At 36.6% G+C, this 20,349-nt stretch overlaps 1 protein-coding gene and 1 long non-coding RNA gene across 7 annotated transcripts in view; one reads left to right on the forward strand and one right to left on the reverse strand.

Annotated features, from left to right (window-relative positions):
• Positions 1 to 6,417, reverse strand: part of LOC106949435 (uncharacterized) — a 23,559-nt gene extending 17,142 nt beyond the window's left edge. Inside the window, exons 1-2 of the long non-coding RNA XR_001425378.1 lie at positions 6,325 to 6,417; positions 6,098 to 6,166 (exon numbers count right to left, since the gene is read on the reverse strand). This is a non-coding gene — a long non-coding RNA (uncharacterized LOC106949435). The remainder of the gene's footprint in view (positions 1 to 6,097; positions 6,167 to 6,324) is intronic.
• Positions 6,418 to 8,996: 2,579 nt separating this feature from the next.
• On the forward strand, positions 8,997 to 20,349 carry bnip2 (BCL2 interacting protein 2). 6 transcript variants are annotated; one of them, XM_015035678.1, is made up of 13 exons: positions 8,999 to 9,088; positions 9,592 to 10,015; positions 13,344 to 13,442; positions 13,566 to 13,630; positions 13,900 to 14,076; positions 16,123 to 16,305; positions 16,414 to 16,516; positions 16,593 to 16,724; positions 16,858 to 16,944; positions 17,030 to 17,128; positions 18,480 to 18,515; positions 18,994 to 19,030; positions 20,210 to 20,349. In XM_015035678.1, the coding sequence occupies exons 1-12, from the start codon at positions 9,052 to 9,054 to the stop codon at positions 19,007 to 19,009; spliced, it is 1,458 nt and encodes a 485-aa protein (XP_014891164.1). In that variant the 5' UTR covers positions 8,999 to 9,051; the 3' UTR covers positions 19,010 to 19,030; positions 20,210 to 20,349. The 6 variants fall into 6 exon arrangements, with proteins under 6 accessions (XP_014891161.1, XP_014891162.1, XP_014891164.1 ...); XM_015035679.1 differs by having other exon boundaries at positions 18,997 to 19,030; XM_015035675.1 differs by lacking the exon at positions 18,994 to 19,030 and having other exon boundaries at positions 8,997 to 9,088.

Consider the following 20,349-nt stretch of genomic DNA (forward strand, 5'->3'; position numbering starts at 1 on the left):
ATATATATATATATATATATATATATATATGGAATATGGACTGGAAGCCCCAAGGTCAAAATGGGGGACACCCCCAAAGGTGGTGGAGAATGACCGAGCTAAGATCCTGTGGGACTTCCAGATCCAGACAGACAAGATGGTAATGGCGAACCAACCGGACATTATGGTGGTGGATAAATAACAGAGGAAAGCCGTTGTGGTGGATGTAGCAATACCAAGTGACCATAACATCAGGAAAAAGGAGCCTGAGAAACTGGAGAAATACCAGGGCCTCAGAGAAGAACTGGAGAAGGCCTGGAAGGTGAAGACCACAGTGGTGCCTGTGGTCATCGGGGCCCTTGAGGCAGTCAACCCCAAACTGGAGCAGTGGCTCAAACAGATCCCAGGAACAACATCTCAGTCCAGAAATGTGCAGTTCTAGGCACAGCCAAGATACTGCGCAGAAACCTCAAGTTACCAGGCCTCTGGTAGAGGACCCGAGCTCAGAGGATGAAAGAGACCACCCATGGAGGGTGAGAGGGGAATTTTTTTTTATATATATTGTCACTACATTCTAAAAAAGCAGTATGCCTGTTTAGTCAGACTATTAGATTTTTCAGTAACAAGTGACTAATTCAAAGTGAAAAAAAATTATATTGGCCTAGTATGCTCCCTACTATCACATTTACATAAAGGGCAGTGTTTTGTTGTATGCTCAGGAGTGCAGCTGGCCCCTTTGCTAAGCAGTTTTACCGCTGAAAAAGGCCAAGTGTCTATATGCTGATTATCATCTTATCTCATTCATTATACCCATGAATGGTCCCTTAGTCACAGGGATGGAGGCTCTGGCAATGTAGCCTGAGAAATGAGATTTAAAGCACATTCTTTAAAAATGCTGAATTGGTTTAATTAATCAGGAAATAGAACTAGTAAGTGGAGATAAATTCTCCTGTGTTCCCTAAAAACGCTGCTTCAACACCACGCCATTACTGGTTGGTGTGTTACCCATATGATTATGCTCAGTTCAAAGAGAAGATCGTGTGTTTTTTGGACTCCAGATTGCCAACAAGCACTAGATCCCATATGTCAACAAGAATGAGACTAATCGCAAAGCAAATACTTGTGTAACAACAATAACAGACATCTTCTCAGGCCCTTCTGGGATAATTAAACAAAACTAATACAAGTCAGAATCACAACCTAATTCATAAACTACAACATATTTACTTGGAATATGTCCACACTTCACAATAGCGAGGTCACGCAATTCACTGTTGCTGGAAACATTTCAATAAGCCCCCTCAAGATAAGAAACCAGGTCTGGCTATATCATTAGCTCACATGAACATTGTCCCAGAGGACCTTTAATTTGAGTTGGAAAAGCCTGTTCCTTCACTGTGAGGTTAAAGAGTGGGTGACAAGTGAAGAAAATCACAGTGGAATGCATTAATTAGGTAGACCTAAAAGCATATTTATCAAAGGGTAAGCCGTACGGAAATTATCTAAGAAAGGATCCAATAAAGACAAGACAGGTTAATAGAATAAAAGGCCTTGAGCGGAATGTGTGCTTATACATAAAATATCTACCTGATCTCACATGTAAATGAAATATCAGGATGTGTGCGGATTAAACATTATAGCAAGCTGAAACTTGTGACCTTTAAGCAGTTTGACAGTGACAGTCAGCATCTTCTGACCGCTCTGATTAAAATGTCAGCGCCCCTGACTTCATTCATCTCAGGTTCCACAGCAAACGGACCAATATTTGCTCAGAGAAAGAAGACTGATTACACCAAACACGAATATGCTGATGTCAAAGATAAATATTTAATGAAATGTTATGATCAGGAAAAGCAGTGGTCCGCAGAGGAAACAAACAGCCCAGCGACTCTGGCTGAATCATCTAAACGGTGTCAATCACATGTGGAAAAACCAGGGCTTCGTTCGCGGGCAGTGATGACTTATGGTCCTTTGGTGGCGATTGAGACAGACAGGGCTGATTGAGAGAGCTTATCTTTATAAAAGGGGGGGAAGCCATGGAATTGTTAACAGGATATGATGGCTTGCGTCCGCCAAGTTGAGAGGGGAAATAAAGCTGCCCGGCTGCAGCTGCCTTGCCATCATTCTCAGAGGTAATGATGTCTGTCTGGCTCAGGAGTAAGTAATAGTCTGCCCACAGGCTACGTGACATGCTGAGTTCACAGGCAAAGTTGAACCAGGACAAATGAGCACTGGTCAGAGCAGTGCTACACTTACAACAGATCTAACAAAACAGATTCATGAGGATTACAAAATATATTTTTACTTTTCAGTTCTATTTATTTATGTTTTTTTTAATTTTGTTTCTATTTTAAATAAGGCACTCATTAAGAAAATATGAGTTTGTTCAATATTTTGCATATTTAAGGGGAAGTTAAGCCTGCACTAGTCAGAACAGAGCTACACTTGCAGCAGTTTTAATAAACAGATTAAAGATTCAATTATGATTTATATATTTTTTTGTTTCAACTAAAATAAAAGGATGTAAATTGAAAATTAAAAGAGCATGGGCAAAAATTATCTTATTTTGTGCCGTGTTCTGCATTCCAAAGGGAAGGTTTAGCTAAAACGGATTAGAACTGGTCAAAACAGTGATTCACTTGCAATAATAATAATAATAATAATAATAATAATAATAATAATAATAATAATAATCTCCTTTTTTATTTTATTTTTTATATTTGTAGAATTATTTGTATTTTATCTTATTTTTGAACATTACCTTGGACTGTTGATCAATTTCTTGTAACACATTACCTCAAGCTCTAAACACAATTAAATGTTTTATTTAATTTTATTTTGAAGGAAGTACACATATTGTCTATATTGTGATACAGACAATAATAGTATTGTCTATATCACATTTCCATTTTTTCTGGATTTACCAGGAGATATTTAATTGACTCAGTCAAAAAGATCTAGCTCCACTCAATTATCTTTACCAAGATAATTAATCAATTCACAATGCACATTGTAGTCTCAGAGGCATCTTGGAGATAATTGTTCTCATTGACTTGAATAATTATTTGTTTGCTCATTTAATTATTTTCACATTTGGAAAAAAAATGAATGCATGCTGGTACACAATACCCCCCCCCCCCCTTGTTCTGATTCAAGTTGGTGAAATCAGAAAAAAAAAAGAAAATGAAAAAATAAATGCAACGTAAAACACTAATGTTATGACAATTCCTGTTTTTGCTGCATGTCTCCTGAGAAATTAATCACATTCAGTTTTTGTGTCATTATGTTTTCTCTTCAAAACTCTAACCTAACCTCAATGTGAAAAAGGTCAATAAAACATGATTTTATTTCTGCCTTGTGGCATATACTCAAACTACACTGGATCAAAGCATGAATATTTCTCTGATAGAAGGTTAGCTCTGGGTTACAGACACAGTGTCCTCATTTTTTTTCTTTGACTGGCACGGTGAAAACAATCTGAAAACAATCTTTGGAGTTCTCAGTTCACACCGCATGAGCGAGACCTCCCGGCTAATGTCGCGAGCAGCACAAATTATGAGAGCCAATTTAATGGCACTCCCTAGTATTTATCATGCTGTTTTAAATGTTTTGCTCATTTGTTTCCATTAAATATTTCATCTTCCCTTAAATATTCATTTAACTTCCTCTTTAAATTTTTTACCAGTCTCTCTGCAGATGCTATCTTCATGCCTCCCTTTTAGGCTTTGCAATCATAAATAATGATTCCTCTGCACCCAAAAAAATGATTGCATAGAACATGCAGAAAAAATCCTTTTTGTCTTTTCTCATTAGTGATATACTTTGAGTAGCCTAAATACTTCCCGCAACTCCACTTATGGAAATTGGTTGGAGAGTTCTTTTAATGATTCTGCTTTGCAAATACGATGCAGCCTATGTTTTTGTACCCAGCATCTATTCCTCCTTTCATGATAAAATGAGATGCCTGCTTATTATGTGCAGTTCCTGTGTTGCTTTTAAAAGCAAGGATCGTCCTTTACGTACCCTGAATTAGACAATGAAACTTTAGCTTTCATTGTGAAAAAAGGTCCTTCTGATTTGCAACAACAGCTGTTTGTTGGCCCTTGGCTGTATAACTGAGCACGGGGGCTTATAATGAACAAAGCAACGCTATAAAACAATGTTTTAATGTGTTTCTTTCTCTACATTTCCACTGCCTTCTGTTTGAGAAGGGCGATGTAGTTGCATATGTTAGTAGTTTTAACCTGGCCGGAAAAAAATAACTTCTAAACTGTTTTTTTCTTTTTCTTTTTTTTTTTTTTCAGAATTTGAAAAGATGATGCATTAGAATACAGCATGCATGTCGAAGAGAAGCATAAACTTTTTTTTTTTTTTTCCCTGGATTATCTACTTTGTGATGAGGTTTAATGATCCAGCAGAGTAAATAGCAATGTGTTAATTAGAAATTATGCTGAATAATCCACAGCAAACATTGCTGGAAATAACCAGACAGCATAGATCTATAATATAATCTTTGCTTAGACTTTTTTTTTTATTAACTGATGTCTAAAAATCAAATGAAACAAAATTCCTCAAAGGCCATACTGTTTTGGAATTTCTTCTTTATGGTGATATTTTGTTGCTGTTTCTTTATAGTGTTAACAATGTCTATTGGATGACTGCGAGTATGTGCATCTGGGAATCACGAGGAGAATAGGGCAATATTAGTGTAATTATGACGATCAATGATGAAAGGACAGCACTGAAAGTAAGGATTTTCCTCAAGACCAAATCATTTTAGCAAGCTTTTGACTCCACCTAGTGGCGACATGAAAAATTGTTCTAGTAAACGGATGAAGAAAGTAAGCTAAGAATGATATTTAAGGGTTCAGAATTCAAATAATATATTATATTTATTCTAAAAAAAATAAAATAAAATCAGGTATCATGCTGAATCATCTTAAAGAAATTGTATGTAACATCTCTGAATAACTGGTTGGTTTCAGATGACAATATAGCCCATGCATGAATACTTGTATTTATCAGCAACACAATGGGCTTCATGAGTCAAATATAAAATCATCTGAAATGCAGCGTGTACAGTTTAACAGTTTAATAAGTATTGAAGCTGTTTCATTATTGTAATGTAGCCTAGTGTGCTTAACCTTTGTAGAATACTACTCCACAACAGGATACACACACCAATACAGAACTGGCCATATTTATTAGCAGATGTGGTAAACATATGAAAAAAAAAATAATTTCAGCTTAGAGACCTATAGAAGTCAATTTCTTCTAGACGCTGTCTAATAATCTGGAGAAGTTTCTATATTTATAAAGACCTCTCACAGTAAGAAGGTAGTGTAAAAAGTTTGTACCAAAGGAAACCCCGCAGATTGCATGGAGCCAGTGACTTACAGCATTCACTCCTCCTGGATCAGTAGGGGGCGACAGCAAATCACTTGTGTTAAGTCATTGACTTTACAGCAATCCCTTATGCTGAGCATGCATGTAATGACAGTGGAGAGGAAAACTCCCATTCAACAGGATGAAACCTTCAACAGAACCAGAACTGGGCTAAGTACCAGCAGTAAGGGGTGCCGCTTGCTGCTGGTACTTTTTGTCATGGGGCCCAAAGAATCTTGGGCCCCATGACAAAAAGATAAATTGGGTCCGCATGTTGCATGCAAGTAGGTTGCTTGCATTTTTTTATTAGTTTTAGCTTATTGAAATGTCTCTCGCAGCAGTCAACATGCAAAATGAAAATAAAGCAATCCAGACCTCTCAAAAAATGCTATGTAGTTGCATTTCATTCAAGCTGCAGTATATAACTTCAATAAAAAACATATGTTTTCTCCATATGTGTTAAAGTTGTCACCATGTCATGTCAGTTTGTTATGAGACAGATAAAAAAAATCAATCTCCTCCACCTCCTCCCTGAGCTACTATTGCTAGCTAAAGTAATGCAACATTTCAGCCAAAAACAACCAATCCGAACTAGGAGGAGGGTCTTAGTGCTGTCAATCAACCTTACTCAACCTCATAAATATATTGTAAAAAGAGCAAAGACACAGAGAAATCCCTATAGACTCACTGGAATGATGCTACCTAGCTTGTCATCGAATACAGTGTCGCTCACCTTTTTCACTGGGACAAGGGTTAAAGGTTATGCTGGCATCAAGGTTAGAGCTGCTGCTGTCTGACTCACCTGTTGTTAAGTGTGGTAAGAGGTACAAGGACAAGTTAAAATATGTTGATAACTTTTTTTTCCTTAGTTCATTAGATGCTAGTGAAATGAAGGCAAACAGTAGTCTGTAGCTAAGCTAACTATGCTAAATGGTTGACAATCTCACCCAGTCTACCCACCTCTATTGGAGAAAATCTGGGTTACAAATAGACACTCTTGTCTTTTTCTCTCTATTTTTGTAAACCTGACTTTATTATTTTTCTTGGCAGCATAGTAACTGCCATGGTTGTTTGTTTTTTCTTTCTTTTTTTCATCTTTATTGATAATAAAGGGGTTTACAAAACAGCAAAATGGCCACAGTTGTTTTTGTCTTCTACTGACTGCTGCTGAACACCGTCACCGTTAAGCACGCCAAGTAGGAATGAACCATTTCATGCAGATATTCAGGGCAAATATGGATGTGTGCTTTTTGGTCTGGGAGGGGTAACATTTAATTTTTGATGCTAAAAACAGTTTTTAAAAACATAATATGACTAATTTTGTAATCATATTCCAAGGGCTTTGGGAATTGTATTAACTTTTTTTTTTTTATCATGGAAGTAATGAGTCTTATGTGAAAATGTAAGAACTAGAAAGTACAGATTTTTTTCATAAAATGTAGGAAGTACAAGTAAAAAGCCCTTAGAAAGATAAATAAAAGTAAAAGTACAGTACAAATACCTGAAAAATCTACTTAAATACAAGAACAAAGTACTTTTATTTTATTTATTTTTTTACTTTACAACTCTGGCTTGGTGACATAGAAAATGTGTGGGTTGAGAATTAGAGAAGAGCGCATAAGAGAGTTGCCCAGACTCTGGATGATCTAGAGAGATTGTGCAAAGAGGAGAGGTCAAAGATTTTCTCTGCAGGCTCCCACTTTATGAAACGTATACTGTAGGGAACAATACAGGGGTTTCCTGTTAGGAGAAGAGTTGCACAAAGCATTCACAGCTGGAATTTTGTTTAAAAAATATTTCAAGATGGAATTTCCCAACACTGAATATACTCATCTATGTAATAGTTTTATAAAGACATTTTCCAGTGAAATTGACTATTATATAAACACATTTATTTTGTGGCTTTTTAGTTGAGCCAATTAGAAATGCTTTTCCACATCTTTAATTGGATCAATTAAAAAAAAAGTCTGAGATATCTCATTCATTGTTCCATTAACTATTTTTTAGCTTTGTTTTCAAATAATAAAGAAATCATTAAATTATTCTGCTGCAGCAAGAAGAGCAAAGAGTCTTAGAGTTGAGACATTTTACTGTATGGTACCCTTTGTAAAGGGATGTATGGGCCTTTTACAAAGTTCTTTATAAACCATTTGTGCATTAAGAATACTTTGTTAGTTTGTATTTATGAGCTGCTTTCCAATATATTGAGTATTTCTCGACTTTTCAAGGTATATTTCATTACAAACTCATACATCTATTCTTATTCAACTCAGTCTTTATTCCCTAATTTTCTCACAGTTTTCCATAAGATCCAGTAAATTCTGACTGGTTACTATATTGTTTTTCTGAATGATTTTCAAAAGAGTATTCAGTTGCTGTGTTATATCAGGGTTTTTATGAATAACTTGTATGTTATTCTTTAGAATTTTATTAGTATAGACCAGTGTTTCTCAACCCTGGTCCTCACCGCCCCCTTGTCCTGCATGTTTTAGGTATTTCCCTTCTGCCACACACCTGAATTGTATCTCTGGGTGATTAAGAGGCTTCTGCAGTACTTGATGGTCATGCAATCATTTGAATCAGCTGTTCTGGAATAGAGGCACATCTAAAACATGCAGAGCAGGGGGGTGCTGAGGACCAGGGTTGAGAAACATTGGTATAGACAATGGTGTCCAAAGTCGGTCCTCGAGGGCGGGCATCCTGCATGTTTTAGTTCTCTCCCTGGTTTAACACACCTGGATCAAATGATGGCTCGTTAGAAGGCCTAAGAAGAACATTGACATGCTGAAAAGGTTGTGCCACCAGGGAGAGAACTAAAACATGCAGGATGCCGGCCCTCAAGGACCGACTTTGGACACCCCGGTATAGAAACAACATAATTAATATACACAGCTATAGTCAATAAATTATAATGTCACTGAAAATTGAATTTATTTCAATAACTCAGTTCACCAAGTGAAACACATTATTACACACAGACTGATGTTTTCATGCCTTTGCTGTTTATTATAATGGTTTTCCACTGACAGCTAATGAAAACACATTTAGATTATTACATTAAACTAGTAAAAACAGAAAATACAGAAATATGGGCTTAATGAAATGTATGTTTAATAACTACTTGATTATTATTTTCAAAAGATATTTTTGATCTAACAAACAAGCCCCATAATATTTTAATTTATTCAATATGACTCAATATGTTTTCCAAACTGTATAGTTGTATTGTATTATTATTATTTTGTTAATCTTTAGCTTGTGTACTGTAATTTGCCATGACATTTGATCTTTGTAAACACCAGTGGGTTATCCTTTCATAATATGACAGCAGTGTGTTCTTAGGCAGGGGCTTCTTCTGACCTGCTGTACAATGAACTGCTACTACTGGAGATCCCACCTGTCCAGAATCATCCGTAATCACTTTGAAAAAAATGTGTATATAAGTTACATTAAGTTTCCCTTTCAGATTGGAGTATTTTAATATTGTAATTGAATCAATGAGATTAAATCCAGGAGAGGCTAGTCTAACATATAAATAAAGATGTATCTCTTTGAGTAAAAACAAAGCAAGAAATTGTATTTGTGGAAAGTGAAAGCAGACCCCCCCTTCCCCCAGCCCCCCTCTTCCCCTCCGTCCAGTCACCTATTTAATAAATGCCCACGCGCTTAATATTCATTTAACCGTCCATGGTTGCAACTGTACGTCGAGGAGCCTGGAGCTTTGGCAAGTTCAACCTACCGCTATTTACTAATTTTCCTGAACAAATGAATAGCTGTGTACATTAAGCGGCTGAACATATATTCCGCTTAGAGTAGACGTTTGGTCCAAAACTTAACTGTTATTAGCCTCAGCTACCGGCTAAGTTAGCTCTACGTAGCCGAGAAAGCTAACGTGACTAACGTTTGTTAACGTCCGCAATAGAGGGGAGAGCATTGTGACTTGGAGGAAGGAAGGAAACTTGATAAGCGGGATCACTGCGTACTGCTGCTTGTGCAAAGCTAGCACACTTTCAGACCATTAGCTTCTTACTGTGACGCGTTCAGAAAAGGTGGTCAAATCTAAGTACACGGTGTGATATTTCACACTGCTTAGCTTATTAGGTATGTTGATTTCCAAACATGTTGGCAACGCGTCGCTTGGCTAGTTTGCGGTTTCCTAGAGCTAGTCCGTTAGCAACAAACTTCTGAAAAAGTTGCTAATCCACTTTGGCTTTTTGACTATCATAGGAAATATAAGAAGATCGGAGTATTTTTCTGAACAAACCCCCTCTGAATCGCGTCAGCACCAAGGGAACCTAGTAAAAGGACTCATGGCATCGGACGTGAAAGAAAGTGAAGTGTTGCAGGGTGTAAGTAATACAAGTTTGAACAATAGCGACTCAGACTGTGTCACACCCAGCAGGACTGATGGGGATTTGGGAAACAGACAGACAACTAGTCTCTCGTCTTCCGGAGAGTCGAGAATGGAGAGTGACCAGGATTTACAGGGTAGCTCAGCCTCAGCGTTGGAAAATCGCGAAAAATCTCGTCGAGAAAATGTGACCAAAACAAGAAGGACAACGCCAGGAAAAGTGCAAAAACAGTCTGGAGGAGGAAGCTCTGCCCCGGTTAGCCTTCCCAAGCCGCATTCACCGCCAGAAGCATCAGGAAGGTGTGTATTGATTAAACTGTTAACATGTGTGTAATTTCACATCCCACCAGAATTTAAATCAAAATAACTGGTATGCATCTTTTTTAAACATTTTCGGAAGTTTGTTTCTTTTTTCTTTTCTTTTTTAAGCTAGAAATTCTTCAGTGCCAGTTAACCTTGTCAGGTGTCTTGAAAGAAAACATTTCTGTCAGGGCGCAGATCCCCTTTTAACCGTACCCATTTTTCATTAGTCTGCATGTTTGTTCCTACATGAACTTCCCCTTATTCTCGCTGTTGAAAATGTAACAAAAATAGAGATTATTTCGAAATTAAGAAAGCATAAACTCGTTTAGGAAGGTCTAAAGAATTCGCAGCATGATTTAAATTCCCAAAGACATAAATTCAGCTCATGCAATTTATAACAAGCTGGATTCAAATTGCTACTCAAAAATTGAATGGCATTAAAGAAACAAATTGATTTCTCAAATTACAGTTTACAGCAAAATATTTATAGTGGAATTCCTTGTACTTGTCTGTTCATCAGGTTTATTTCTCAGAAGGAGCAGAAAGTAATAATTTCTAGTTTAAAATCATGCAAACTTAAAAACTTGCTTACTCAATATAGATGATGCTCACAGCTAAAAGTCAATGGAAATAAATTGATGAGAAGCATTGAAGCTCTAACTGGTGATATAGGTTTCCAAATGATGTCATTGCAGTTTTACTTAGTAATTCCAAATGCTGCTTCTTTTATAAGACCTCCTAGTACTGTGAAAGTACTAGGAGGTACTTTCTCTAACTATTTTGCTCCCATTTCAATGATTGTTTTAAAAATAATTTCGAGTCCCATCCATCTACACAAGCATTTTCACTGAACTTTTACTTGGACAGCTACAGTTAAATCACAAGAATGCCATACTAACTGAAATGATTCCAAGCGAAAAGATCTATCCAAATTGAATTCTTTGATATGTTGGGGTTCAAATTCTGATGTAATCAGATTTAGATGGGTTTATGCTGATGTTAGAGTGGTAACTATTGGGTTCCTGTGACCAGACTGGTTTTAGCAGTATTTTTATAGCATATTGGTTATCTTTAAACATGTGATAAAAATAAATTTGACAATGACTTTATTTGATGAAGCAAAGATTTAAAGAGGCAGTATTATGTAAAATTGACTTTTGAGTTTTACATCATGTTTTAATTATTATTCCCTCATCAAACACATACATGGAGGGTTGCTTTTTTGTTTTTTTTGTCAATCTTGTTTGAGGAATTCTTTAATCTCCAGTGGCAACCATTCATAACAAATCACAGTTGGTGTTTTGAAGAATCTAAGCAGCATAAAATAATTCAGTAAGACTTTGACCAGTTCATATACTTTCTATGCATTTTGTCCTAAGGAGGTCATAATGCTGAAAAAAGCTCTCTTTAAATTCTTGCAACAGAATAAAGGTTTCCTAAATATTAAAGTGTGTTTTAAATAACTTCTTTAAAGTGCTGCTTCTTTGTTTCCTTCCTCATCATTCCTTCTAGTTTTTGGTTTCTGCTGGTACCATATGCAAACTCCCATTATACATCTGTCAAAAATTCATACCAAGTGTATGAATTTTACATTTTAAGATGAACCTACCAGAAAAGTATGGGATTTTACATGTATGGGAACACCAAAACCTGTAAGAATGGTTTAGGTCATTTCTATTCTACAATTATCATTGTTTACAATATTTACAATTCACCACAGCTTTGTACTCTGATCACCTGAGGAAGTAGGTTTTGTTTTTCTTCCCGCTTGTGCATATCAAGACAAGCGGTAAGAACTTGTAAGAAATCAGTGCACATTTTAAAAAAAATAAAATGTCAGATGTTCTGTGTGGGGAAAATAGGTATTGGATTTCTAATGAAATCACAAAATGGCACATTATTGTGTTTGACATCTCGCACAGACATCTTCACAGTTTAACTTCACCTTTACATTTCCATATAAATAGACATTGTGTGGCGACTTATGCAGCTTTATGTAAGCTCAGTGTTGTGATTCAAGTTTTACTTTTTTTTGAAGTTTGGCTTCCTTTTGCTAAAGTAGCTTACGATTAGTCTTTCCACTTTGTCTGCAGTTTTCCTTTGAAGGAAGCAATTTACCTATTTCAGCTGTTGGGTTGTGTAGATATTGCCATTTCTAATCAGATGCCTAAATGGGTTTATTCTGACATTAAATGCCAAATCTGTGGAATTTCTGTACAAGCACAAATGCATTGTTGTAGCCTATTAAAGGGGGCTCTGTATAACAGCAATACAGATTCCACATTTATCATTAGTTAGGCGTATGGCTTATAAACTGAGCTCTTAGCAGAAGCTGGTAAGCTTTCAAATGGCAAAATACCTGATTAGGAGACCAGTTACAAGCTGAAGCTTTTGACTTGATGCTTAAACATGGGACTAAAAGAGTATTGTAGGATAATTGGCCCCACAAAGCGTCACATATGAGTATTGTGGTGCTTTCTCATGAATGGTGTTGTGGTTACTCTCCATGTATTACTTCAAGAGGCTTCTGAATATTAAATCTTATGATTAACCTACCTATGCACAGCAATAATTACTTTCATTTAAAATTTCATCTGTTTTATGCATAGTAGGGAATCAGTTTAACACAGTGTTTCTCAACCCTGGTCCTCACCTGGATCACAGCTGCATGTTTTAGGTATTTCCCTTCTGCTACACACCTGAATTGTAGCTCTGGGTGATTAACGGGCTTCTGCAGTACTTGATGACCATGCAATCATTTGAATCAGCTGTTCTGGAATAGAGGCACATCTAAAACAAGGAAAGCAGGGGGGTGGTGAAGACCAGGGTTGAGAAACGCTGGTTTAGCACATCAGTTCGGTTTAAAAGGAAGCTATACAACGTAGACTTTCAAACTTGCTAATTTTCTTTGAGACTATCAACAGAGATGGCTTTCAGTGAGCCTGAAGGAAGGTTTAATTTACCTTAGACTTCAGTAAAGGCTAAATTAGTCCCAGTTTACTTGATGAAATGATTTTATCCTCAGTGCACCAGTGTCTTTAAAAACAGGCTCCTAGTGTCTGACTCAGTAACCCCAAAACAAACAGCGCTGTGGTATTTTGGCAAATGAGTTCAACTTTAAGGCTTCCTGACTAATCCCATTAAGACTGTATGCATCACCTTTAAAAAAAATGACCAATTATGTCTTTACATTTTACAGATAATCTGTGGTGGCTCACTCTTGAACTTTGCCCATTTTATTCTACAAAAGTCCTGTTTATTAGCAATTGGGTTCAGTTAACTATGAAATGTTGAATTCTTGTTTGTCTCTCCCCTCCTCCACAAGCAGCTTGGAGCGGCAAGAGTCAGTCGCCACTACAGAAGCTCGTCTGAGAATGGAAGGAGTTGAGCTGAAGGAAGAGTGGCAAGATGAAGACTTCCCAAGGTACTGAGATGCCCAGATGCAGTATAAAATGTTTTATGCATAGTCCCTTTTGCCCACATTATGGGTAAGAATTTGAAAATCAGAAAGTACTAAAGTTAAGATTATTAACTTATTTTTCATCAGGCCCCTCCCAGAGGAAGAGGAGCTTGATGAGTTTTTTTCTGGAACCTCTGAAGAGAGAGACCCTGGTAATCATAACTTCATATTACTGTACAAATAACAAAAAAATCTGAACTTTTTAAAATGTTATTTCAGGTCTTCCTAATTTTAAAGTTAAATCTTTGAGGACTCCTGAGTCTTAGTTGGACTTTTTCTGTTTTTTTTTTTTTGTTTTTTTTTTTTAATTTTCTTTTTTTCAAAATATAATTTCTTAGTCATTGCATTCAAAATGAATTATTTAGTCTATTTTTAAAATGGCTGCACATATTATAGAACTACTAACAGTTATCTGTCCCAGGTTATGGAGAGGACCAAAGCAAGAAGGCCAAGAAAAAACTGTCTGCTCCAGACATGAGTTTGACTCTGGACCGCAGCGAAGGTTCTCTTCTCTCTGATGAGCTGGAGGAAATTACAGATCTGGACCTGGATGACATGGAGACGCCTTCAGACAACAGCAATGAGTTTGAATGGGAAGGTAAAAAGCACTGTGTTGGTCTTATGATTGTTTCTTGTAACACCGATTATTTTACTTTTCCTTACTAACAGAATGGCAACGTAACCCCAGTAAACCTAGTGATGGAAAAAGTGATGAACTCTTGGGAACATGCATGTAGGGCTCTGCGGTAAATAGATTTTATCGATTGAGTTTTTTGAAGATTTCAGTTTTTTTTCCCCCTCCTTGATTTCCATAGTTCAGAGTGTTGTCAGCCTAGCCAGGGCCTACCAGCTTGGTTGTCAAGTGTGTTTCACTGCTTCTATTTATTTGAACTTTGAATTCAGGTCAACTCGCAGAAAGAATAATAGAAATAAAAACCAGCTTTTGTAAATACTTTTGTAATTTTTATTTTTTTTTAAGAAAAATCAAGAAAATCTACTAAAATTGAATTTGGTATGAAAAATCAGATTTTATATTCAAGCTTCATCACCAGTGCCTACATGCGTGTGAGATCTTGTTATGAGAAGCTAGACTTCAGTTTTGAAATGAGAAGCTGCCTGGTCTCGTTTTGCTAAACTTCATCTATAAACATTGTCCTTCACAGACTTTTTAGGGGTTTTTTTTGGTAGCTTACCTCCTCAACTCTGTTTAAAATGCTGTTTGTTGTTCTTGTTCCCACATTGCTGCATTCCTCTTTCTCACTTGGAAGAGTTGTTTCCTATGTCTGCCTGGAAACAGGCTGCAGCCCAACAGCAGGTTTTTCTCTTCCTGTGGTAAGAGTTCTTGGACAGACTTCATTTATGTTTTACAAACCACAAGTAAATCAAATCCTTTATCCCAATCATCTCTTCACTTGTTTGAACGTACTTTCTCCCATATGTTATATTTCTTGCTTTTATTTTGATTATTTTTGCCTCGTTTTTTATTTTAAATATTCATTTTCTAAGGTACTAAGTTTATCACTTCAGAAATGGTTTATTTTCAATATATTCACTATCTTACATTTTCTCTTAAGGGCATGCATTTAAATAAATCCTGTAGATTCAATGATAATAGCTCGTCTCTTACTGGAAAATATGGACCAGATAAGGAGAACACAAATCAATATTGAAATTTTAAATTTGGTGTGTATTGTAGATGGGCTTACTGTATAAACATTCCCATATAAGTGTTTCAGTTGAATTTATTTGTGTAGTTTGACTTTGATCATCCAAATACTTGTCTCAAATGTTGAAACGCCGTGCGGCAATAGATGTACAAAATACACACAGAAGTTCCTAGGGTGTTTCTGGGAAGAACAATTCGGTGCAATCAGGTGTTTACATACATTTATATCAGAATAAGTTTTTTTCCACACTGTCTGAAATTAAATCGGACAGAACAGGTTTGTCACAATAACTTTTGTTGGACAATAAATTGTGCCACAAGTTATTGCAATAAATGGTGATGTTTTGAGTTAGAAGTAATATGTTTACAGCATAAAAATGTAAGCACACAGTCTCAAACATTAATAAACTTTAATTTGTAAAGAACATTTAAACCTGGAACTTGGTTAGGGACATTTTTTAGTTTTGATTGCTTTAGCAGAATATTCCTGTTACTGACCTCTCAGTAGTTTGTAGTAATTTTGGCCAATTCCTCCCAACAGACTGGCTGAAACTGAGTCAGGTTTGCAGGCAGCTGTGCTAACAGACTCTTTATGTCCTGCCCACAAATTTTCCATGAAACTAAGTATGTAAATATCTTACTTTTAGTGTTTGTCAATTTTAGTTGTCATGTGATGTTTTGTGTGCATTATGAAAAAAATACTTTTTTTTTTTTTTTTCCCCCCCTTCATCTTCCTAATGAGAGGTTTGAAAAGAGATGATGAACTGCAGCTATGATTGTTGGATTTTAATCTGAGAGCAAAGCATGTTAAGATGCACATGATCAACTGGATGTAATTGGCGCATGAGGAAAATGATCTAAAGATTTGAATGTATACTTGATGAAAAATGCTCTGATTTTAATCGCACAAATATTGAATGGCTTAATTTATTCGTTTGCTAAAATATACATTTAGTTACTTTTTTTTTTTTCTTTCAGATGATCTTCCTAAACCAAAAACCACAGAAATACTACAGAAAACTGTCGATTCAGTCCAGGAATATTCAGCCACAGAGGAGCGGGAAGAAGGACGACGATGGAGGATTTTCCGTTTTGGAGATCAAGATCACAGAGTGGACATGAAGGCCATTGAACCTTACAAGAAAGTCATCAGCCATGGGGGTCAGTGTAATCTTACTGCCATGCACAAAAGCACAATGACTTGAGTTTGATGGTTTTAGTATTCCACACACAAAAAACATTTATACATGTTTGATATGTTGTCTGCAGGTTATTACGGAGACGGTTTGAATGCCATCATTGTGTTTGCTGTTTGCTTCATGCCTGAGAGCGGTCAACCAAACTACAGATACATCATGGATAATTTATTCAAGTAAGAGTCTGTGAATTAATTGGCATCTTACAGCTGGTATTTGAAACTATTACTTAACATGTGATTTCTTCTCCAGGTATGTCATTGGCACACTGGAGCTGCTGGTTGCTGAGAATTACATGATTGTGTATTTGAATGGGGCAACATCTCGGAAAAAGATGCCAGCTGTTGGCTGGCTCAGAAAGTGCTACCAGCAGATCGATCGCAGGTAATTCAGCACAACTCTAAAAAAGATGCTGTTGTCATAAGTAGAATAAAGATGTCACCATTTTCGTTTAGGCCACTTAGGAGAGCATGGTTAATTTGAGCTTTCTTAACCTCTGAATGGTCTCTTTGTATAGGTTGCGGAAAAATCTAAAATCGCTGATAATTGTCCACCCCTCCTGGTTCATTCGTACCCTGCTGGCACTCACAAAACCCTTCATAAGGTATGTTGTGGGTATAAATATTAGAAAAATTGAAATGATTAATGCAAAAATATTTGTATTGTGCCTTTTCTGTTTCCTTCTGCAGCTCCAAGTTTTCTCAGAAAGTCAAGTATGTGTACAGCTTGAAAGACCTTGCTGAGCTTGTCCCTATGGAGTACGTGGCCATACCGGAATGTATCAAACAGTGAGTATTCAACACACGAACGCCGTTCAGTTTAGTTTTTCCAGTTAAATTTATAACTTTTTGAAGGTTGAATTCTCACTCTGTTTTCAGTAGAAACAAAATGCAGGAGAGGGTATAAGCTGCTAAATCTTCAGCAGTTGCTTGAAGATGGATGGGGATACCCTCTGCACAAATAATGGTTGTCCTGGCAACAGATTGTCCCACCTGAGCTGAGTCTTTACAGCTCCTCTAGTGCTACCATGAGCCTCTTGGCCGCTTCTCTCAATATTGCTCTCCTTCTCCACAACTTTCTCCCTGACTTGTCTGATGTGTTCGTTGATCTTCATGATGCTGCTTGATAACCACTATAAAATAATCCAGCTGTATTTATACTGAGATCAAAGTAGATAAGACTGGTTCCGTTTCTGGTAAGTCCACTTGTGAAGGCAGGAAGGATTTTATTTGGCGTAATACACATGCAGAGCCAACCTTCGACTTTATTTGTAAAAGAAAATTATGGATTGTTTCCTTTCACTTAGAGCAACACAAAGTTGTAATTTTTTATCACATAAAACTCAACAAAGTTTGTATCATTGAATGGAAAAAAAAGTGGAAGAAGGCAGCTGCCAATACAAAGTGTTGAATTGCATTTTGTTTGCTCGCTACTCAACCAGACACATCAGCATGTTCTAGTCGCTCAAAGGCGATCTCCTACTGCTTCCAAAGTGTTGAATTTCAGTTTCTTTTTGCTACACTGTTACATTCCTCTTTGTAGTTATTACTCACTTTTACATTCTCCTCAGACTTGTAGAGTAAGACTGTCTACTTCATTTTTTAAATATGTTGTAAGATGTTAAAAAAAAAGATGGCGCTAAGCTATGATTAAAAGCACTTTTAGCCTGCACCGTCGGTACACAGTTGCCAGTTATCAATGTGTTTTTTTACGTCAACAGTTAGCTGGTTCCACTTCAGTTTACAATACGGCACTTCGAAGGATTGTTGTTGGATGCCGATCATTGAAAAATCATGATCTGCATTAATGTAGACATTAGCTTCAAATTAGAGCAAGCATTTACTTCACAAAATTCTTTAGCACTGGGATGAAATCTAAGCTCTAACAGCTTAGATCTATCATAAAGCTTTTTAGGTCTGGGGAAAAAAGTAACAATAAAAATGTACAATTTGTGTCTATACAGTAGGAAAAATATTTGTGAAATCTTGTGAGTAGATGAAACGCACGTAGTCTTCATGTTATTAGTCTCCACTGTTTTTAAGATACTGCTCAAAAACTCTGAGAATCTCTGCACGTTTTCTCTTGTTGGTTGTTGTCTACATTTTCTCTGCTTAAACCAGTTTTCCTGCCCCTCTTAAGGTTTGATGCCGAAAAAAATAGGAAAAGCAATAAAAGGTATTTGCTCTTTGACCAAGGGTCAGTTTCTGCATCCTTTTGCATTTCGTGAAACTAACAATAAATTGATCAGATAGCTTGCAGAAACACACCAAGACACCTATTCTCTTAAAGGAAAGACAATCTCCTCTGCAAATCTCAACTGATGTGATTTAAATTCCAAATAAACAGACTGAATGATTGTCTGCTCATTAAAATGGGTGGCTTGGTGAATGTTTAACCAGCTAAATTATTGTCTGAGCCAGCAATGTAAAGTTAGCAGCATAATCTTATTCTACATGTTTTTTTTAATTGTTTACAAATACTGTCGATCTTTACATTTTGCAAAAGGCTTTTTGTATTTCAGAATATGCATTTTCTTACCCAGTTTAGAAAGTAATGCAACAACTTTAAACAGTTTATATTAAAATAACTGTGCACAGATTTTCTTGATGTCACACTTACTGGCACTTATTTCTTGTTTAAAAAAATGCCCAAGAAGTGAACAGGTTTAGAGTTGCTGCAGTTTATATTTGGTAAGTTTTTCTCCAAGTTAGTGCCACAAGGAACTAGTTTGTCCCCGTCATTGTGGTGTGTGTGGTTGCACTGTTTCACATTAACCGTGTCCTCACATGGTTGTCAGTAAGTGGCCCTCACTGAACGCCCAGCTTGTTCACGCTCACAGCTTCTTGCATGACTCACTCCCTGCACTCCTGCTCCCCACTGATGTTTTGGTAAATGGATCGTTTGTCAGCTTTCCTCTTGCACTCGGAAATGTACTGCTCTTTCCTGATAAGTGATTAATGTTCAGCTGCTGCTGTAATTGGTATAACTGATTGAAAAGTATAACGTAATTTAACTGTGAAGGACAGTTTTCAGTTTATAACCCATTAAAACAAAAGTTCTTGTGAGGAGTTGCACATTACAAACTTCTTGACATTAAGACTAACAGGCTCCTAGAAATATTAAGGACTTATGCACATTTCTCCAATTCCTTCATTTTTCATTAGGTTGAAAATGGCCACCTATCAAAAAAACTTGCAGCTTTGTTCTGCTTTTATTTGGAGTGAAATTGTGATGAGTCCAAATCTGAATCAGTAGGTCAGACCTCAACCAAAATTGGCCTGATTGATACATACAGCTAAAATCCATTTGAGACGCATAAAATGCATTAATTTGATTTACTGCACTTTCCAATAAGCTGGAAGATGGATGTCCAGTAAATGCATAGATTGGTCCTTAAAAGACACTTGCGTGTTCTCGAAGGAAATCAAAACATTGCTATGGACACTTGGTATTGACTTTCTAGGGGAACTAAAATTTATCCATTTTTAGTGAAAGGTATGATTTGAACATTTTCTAAATGTGAATCTTTGGGTCAAGCCAAAAAAAAAATCAGTTGACCAGCAACGGCCTAAAATGTGTTTTTGAAAGTCTAAACTGGCTTGATCCACCATCTTGTAACAAGCTGCATATGGACAAATTATTGAATTTTAAAACGGAGATCTGAATGGACTCTGACTTTTTTCTTTTTTTTTGGGAGGGGACATTTGAGACAGGATTTTTATTTTTCTTACATTTATCCCAGTCTGAACACATTTCAGGGTGTGATTCCCAAAAGGTTATATTTTTAGAGGTCATTGTTGTAAGCTGATCCTGACTGATTGCATCGATGCCTCCCCAGACTCACAGTTGACTTCTGAATGTTTCTGCAGAGTTGACCAGGAAATATCTGGGAAGGTGGAGATGGCTGCTGCTGCTGTTCCTGAGTGACCATTTCACAGCACCACATGAGGAGTCTCAATCTCTCCAACTCCTGTCCTCATGTTTAGGTTCTGCTCAAAGTTACAGGAAA

Source organism: Poecilia latipinna, unplaced genomic scaffold, assembly GCF_001443285.1.
Source record: "Poecilia latipinna isolate Pla-1442-1.1 unplaced genomic scaffold, P_latipinna-1.0 Scaffold344, whole genome shotgun sequence".
Taxonomy (NCBI): Eukaryota; Metazoa; Chordata; class Actinopteri; order Cyprinodontiformes; family Poeciliidae; genus Poecilia; species Poecilia latipinna.

Bases quoted from the DNA above. Each gene is read 5' to 3' on its own strand.
- bnip2 (XM_015035675.1), top strand. From the start codon at position 9,052: ATGGTTGCAACTGTACGTCGAGGAGCCTGGAGCTTTG. The intron at 10,016-13,343 runs GTGTGTATTGAT...CTCCTCCACAAG, and splicing joins CCGCCAGAAGCATCAGGAAG to CAGCTTGGAGCGGCAAGAGT. The intron at 16,945-17,029 runs GTATGTTGTGGG...TTCCTTCTGCAG, and splicing joins CTCACAAAACCCTTCATAAG to CTCCAAGTTTTCTCAGAAAG.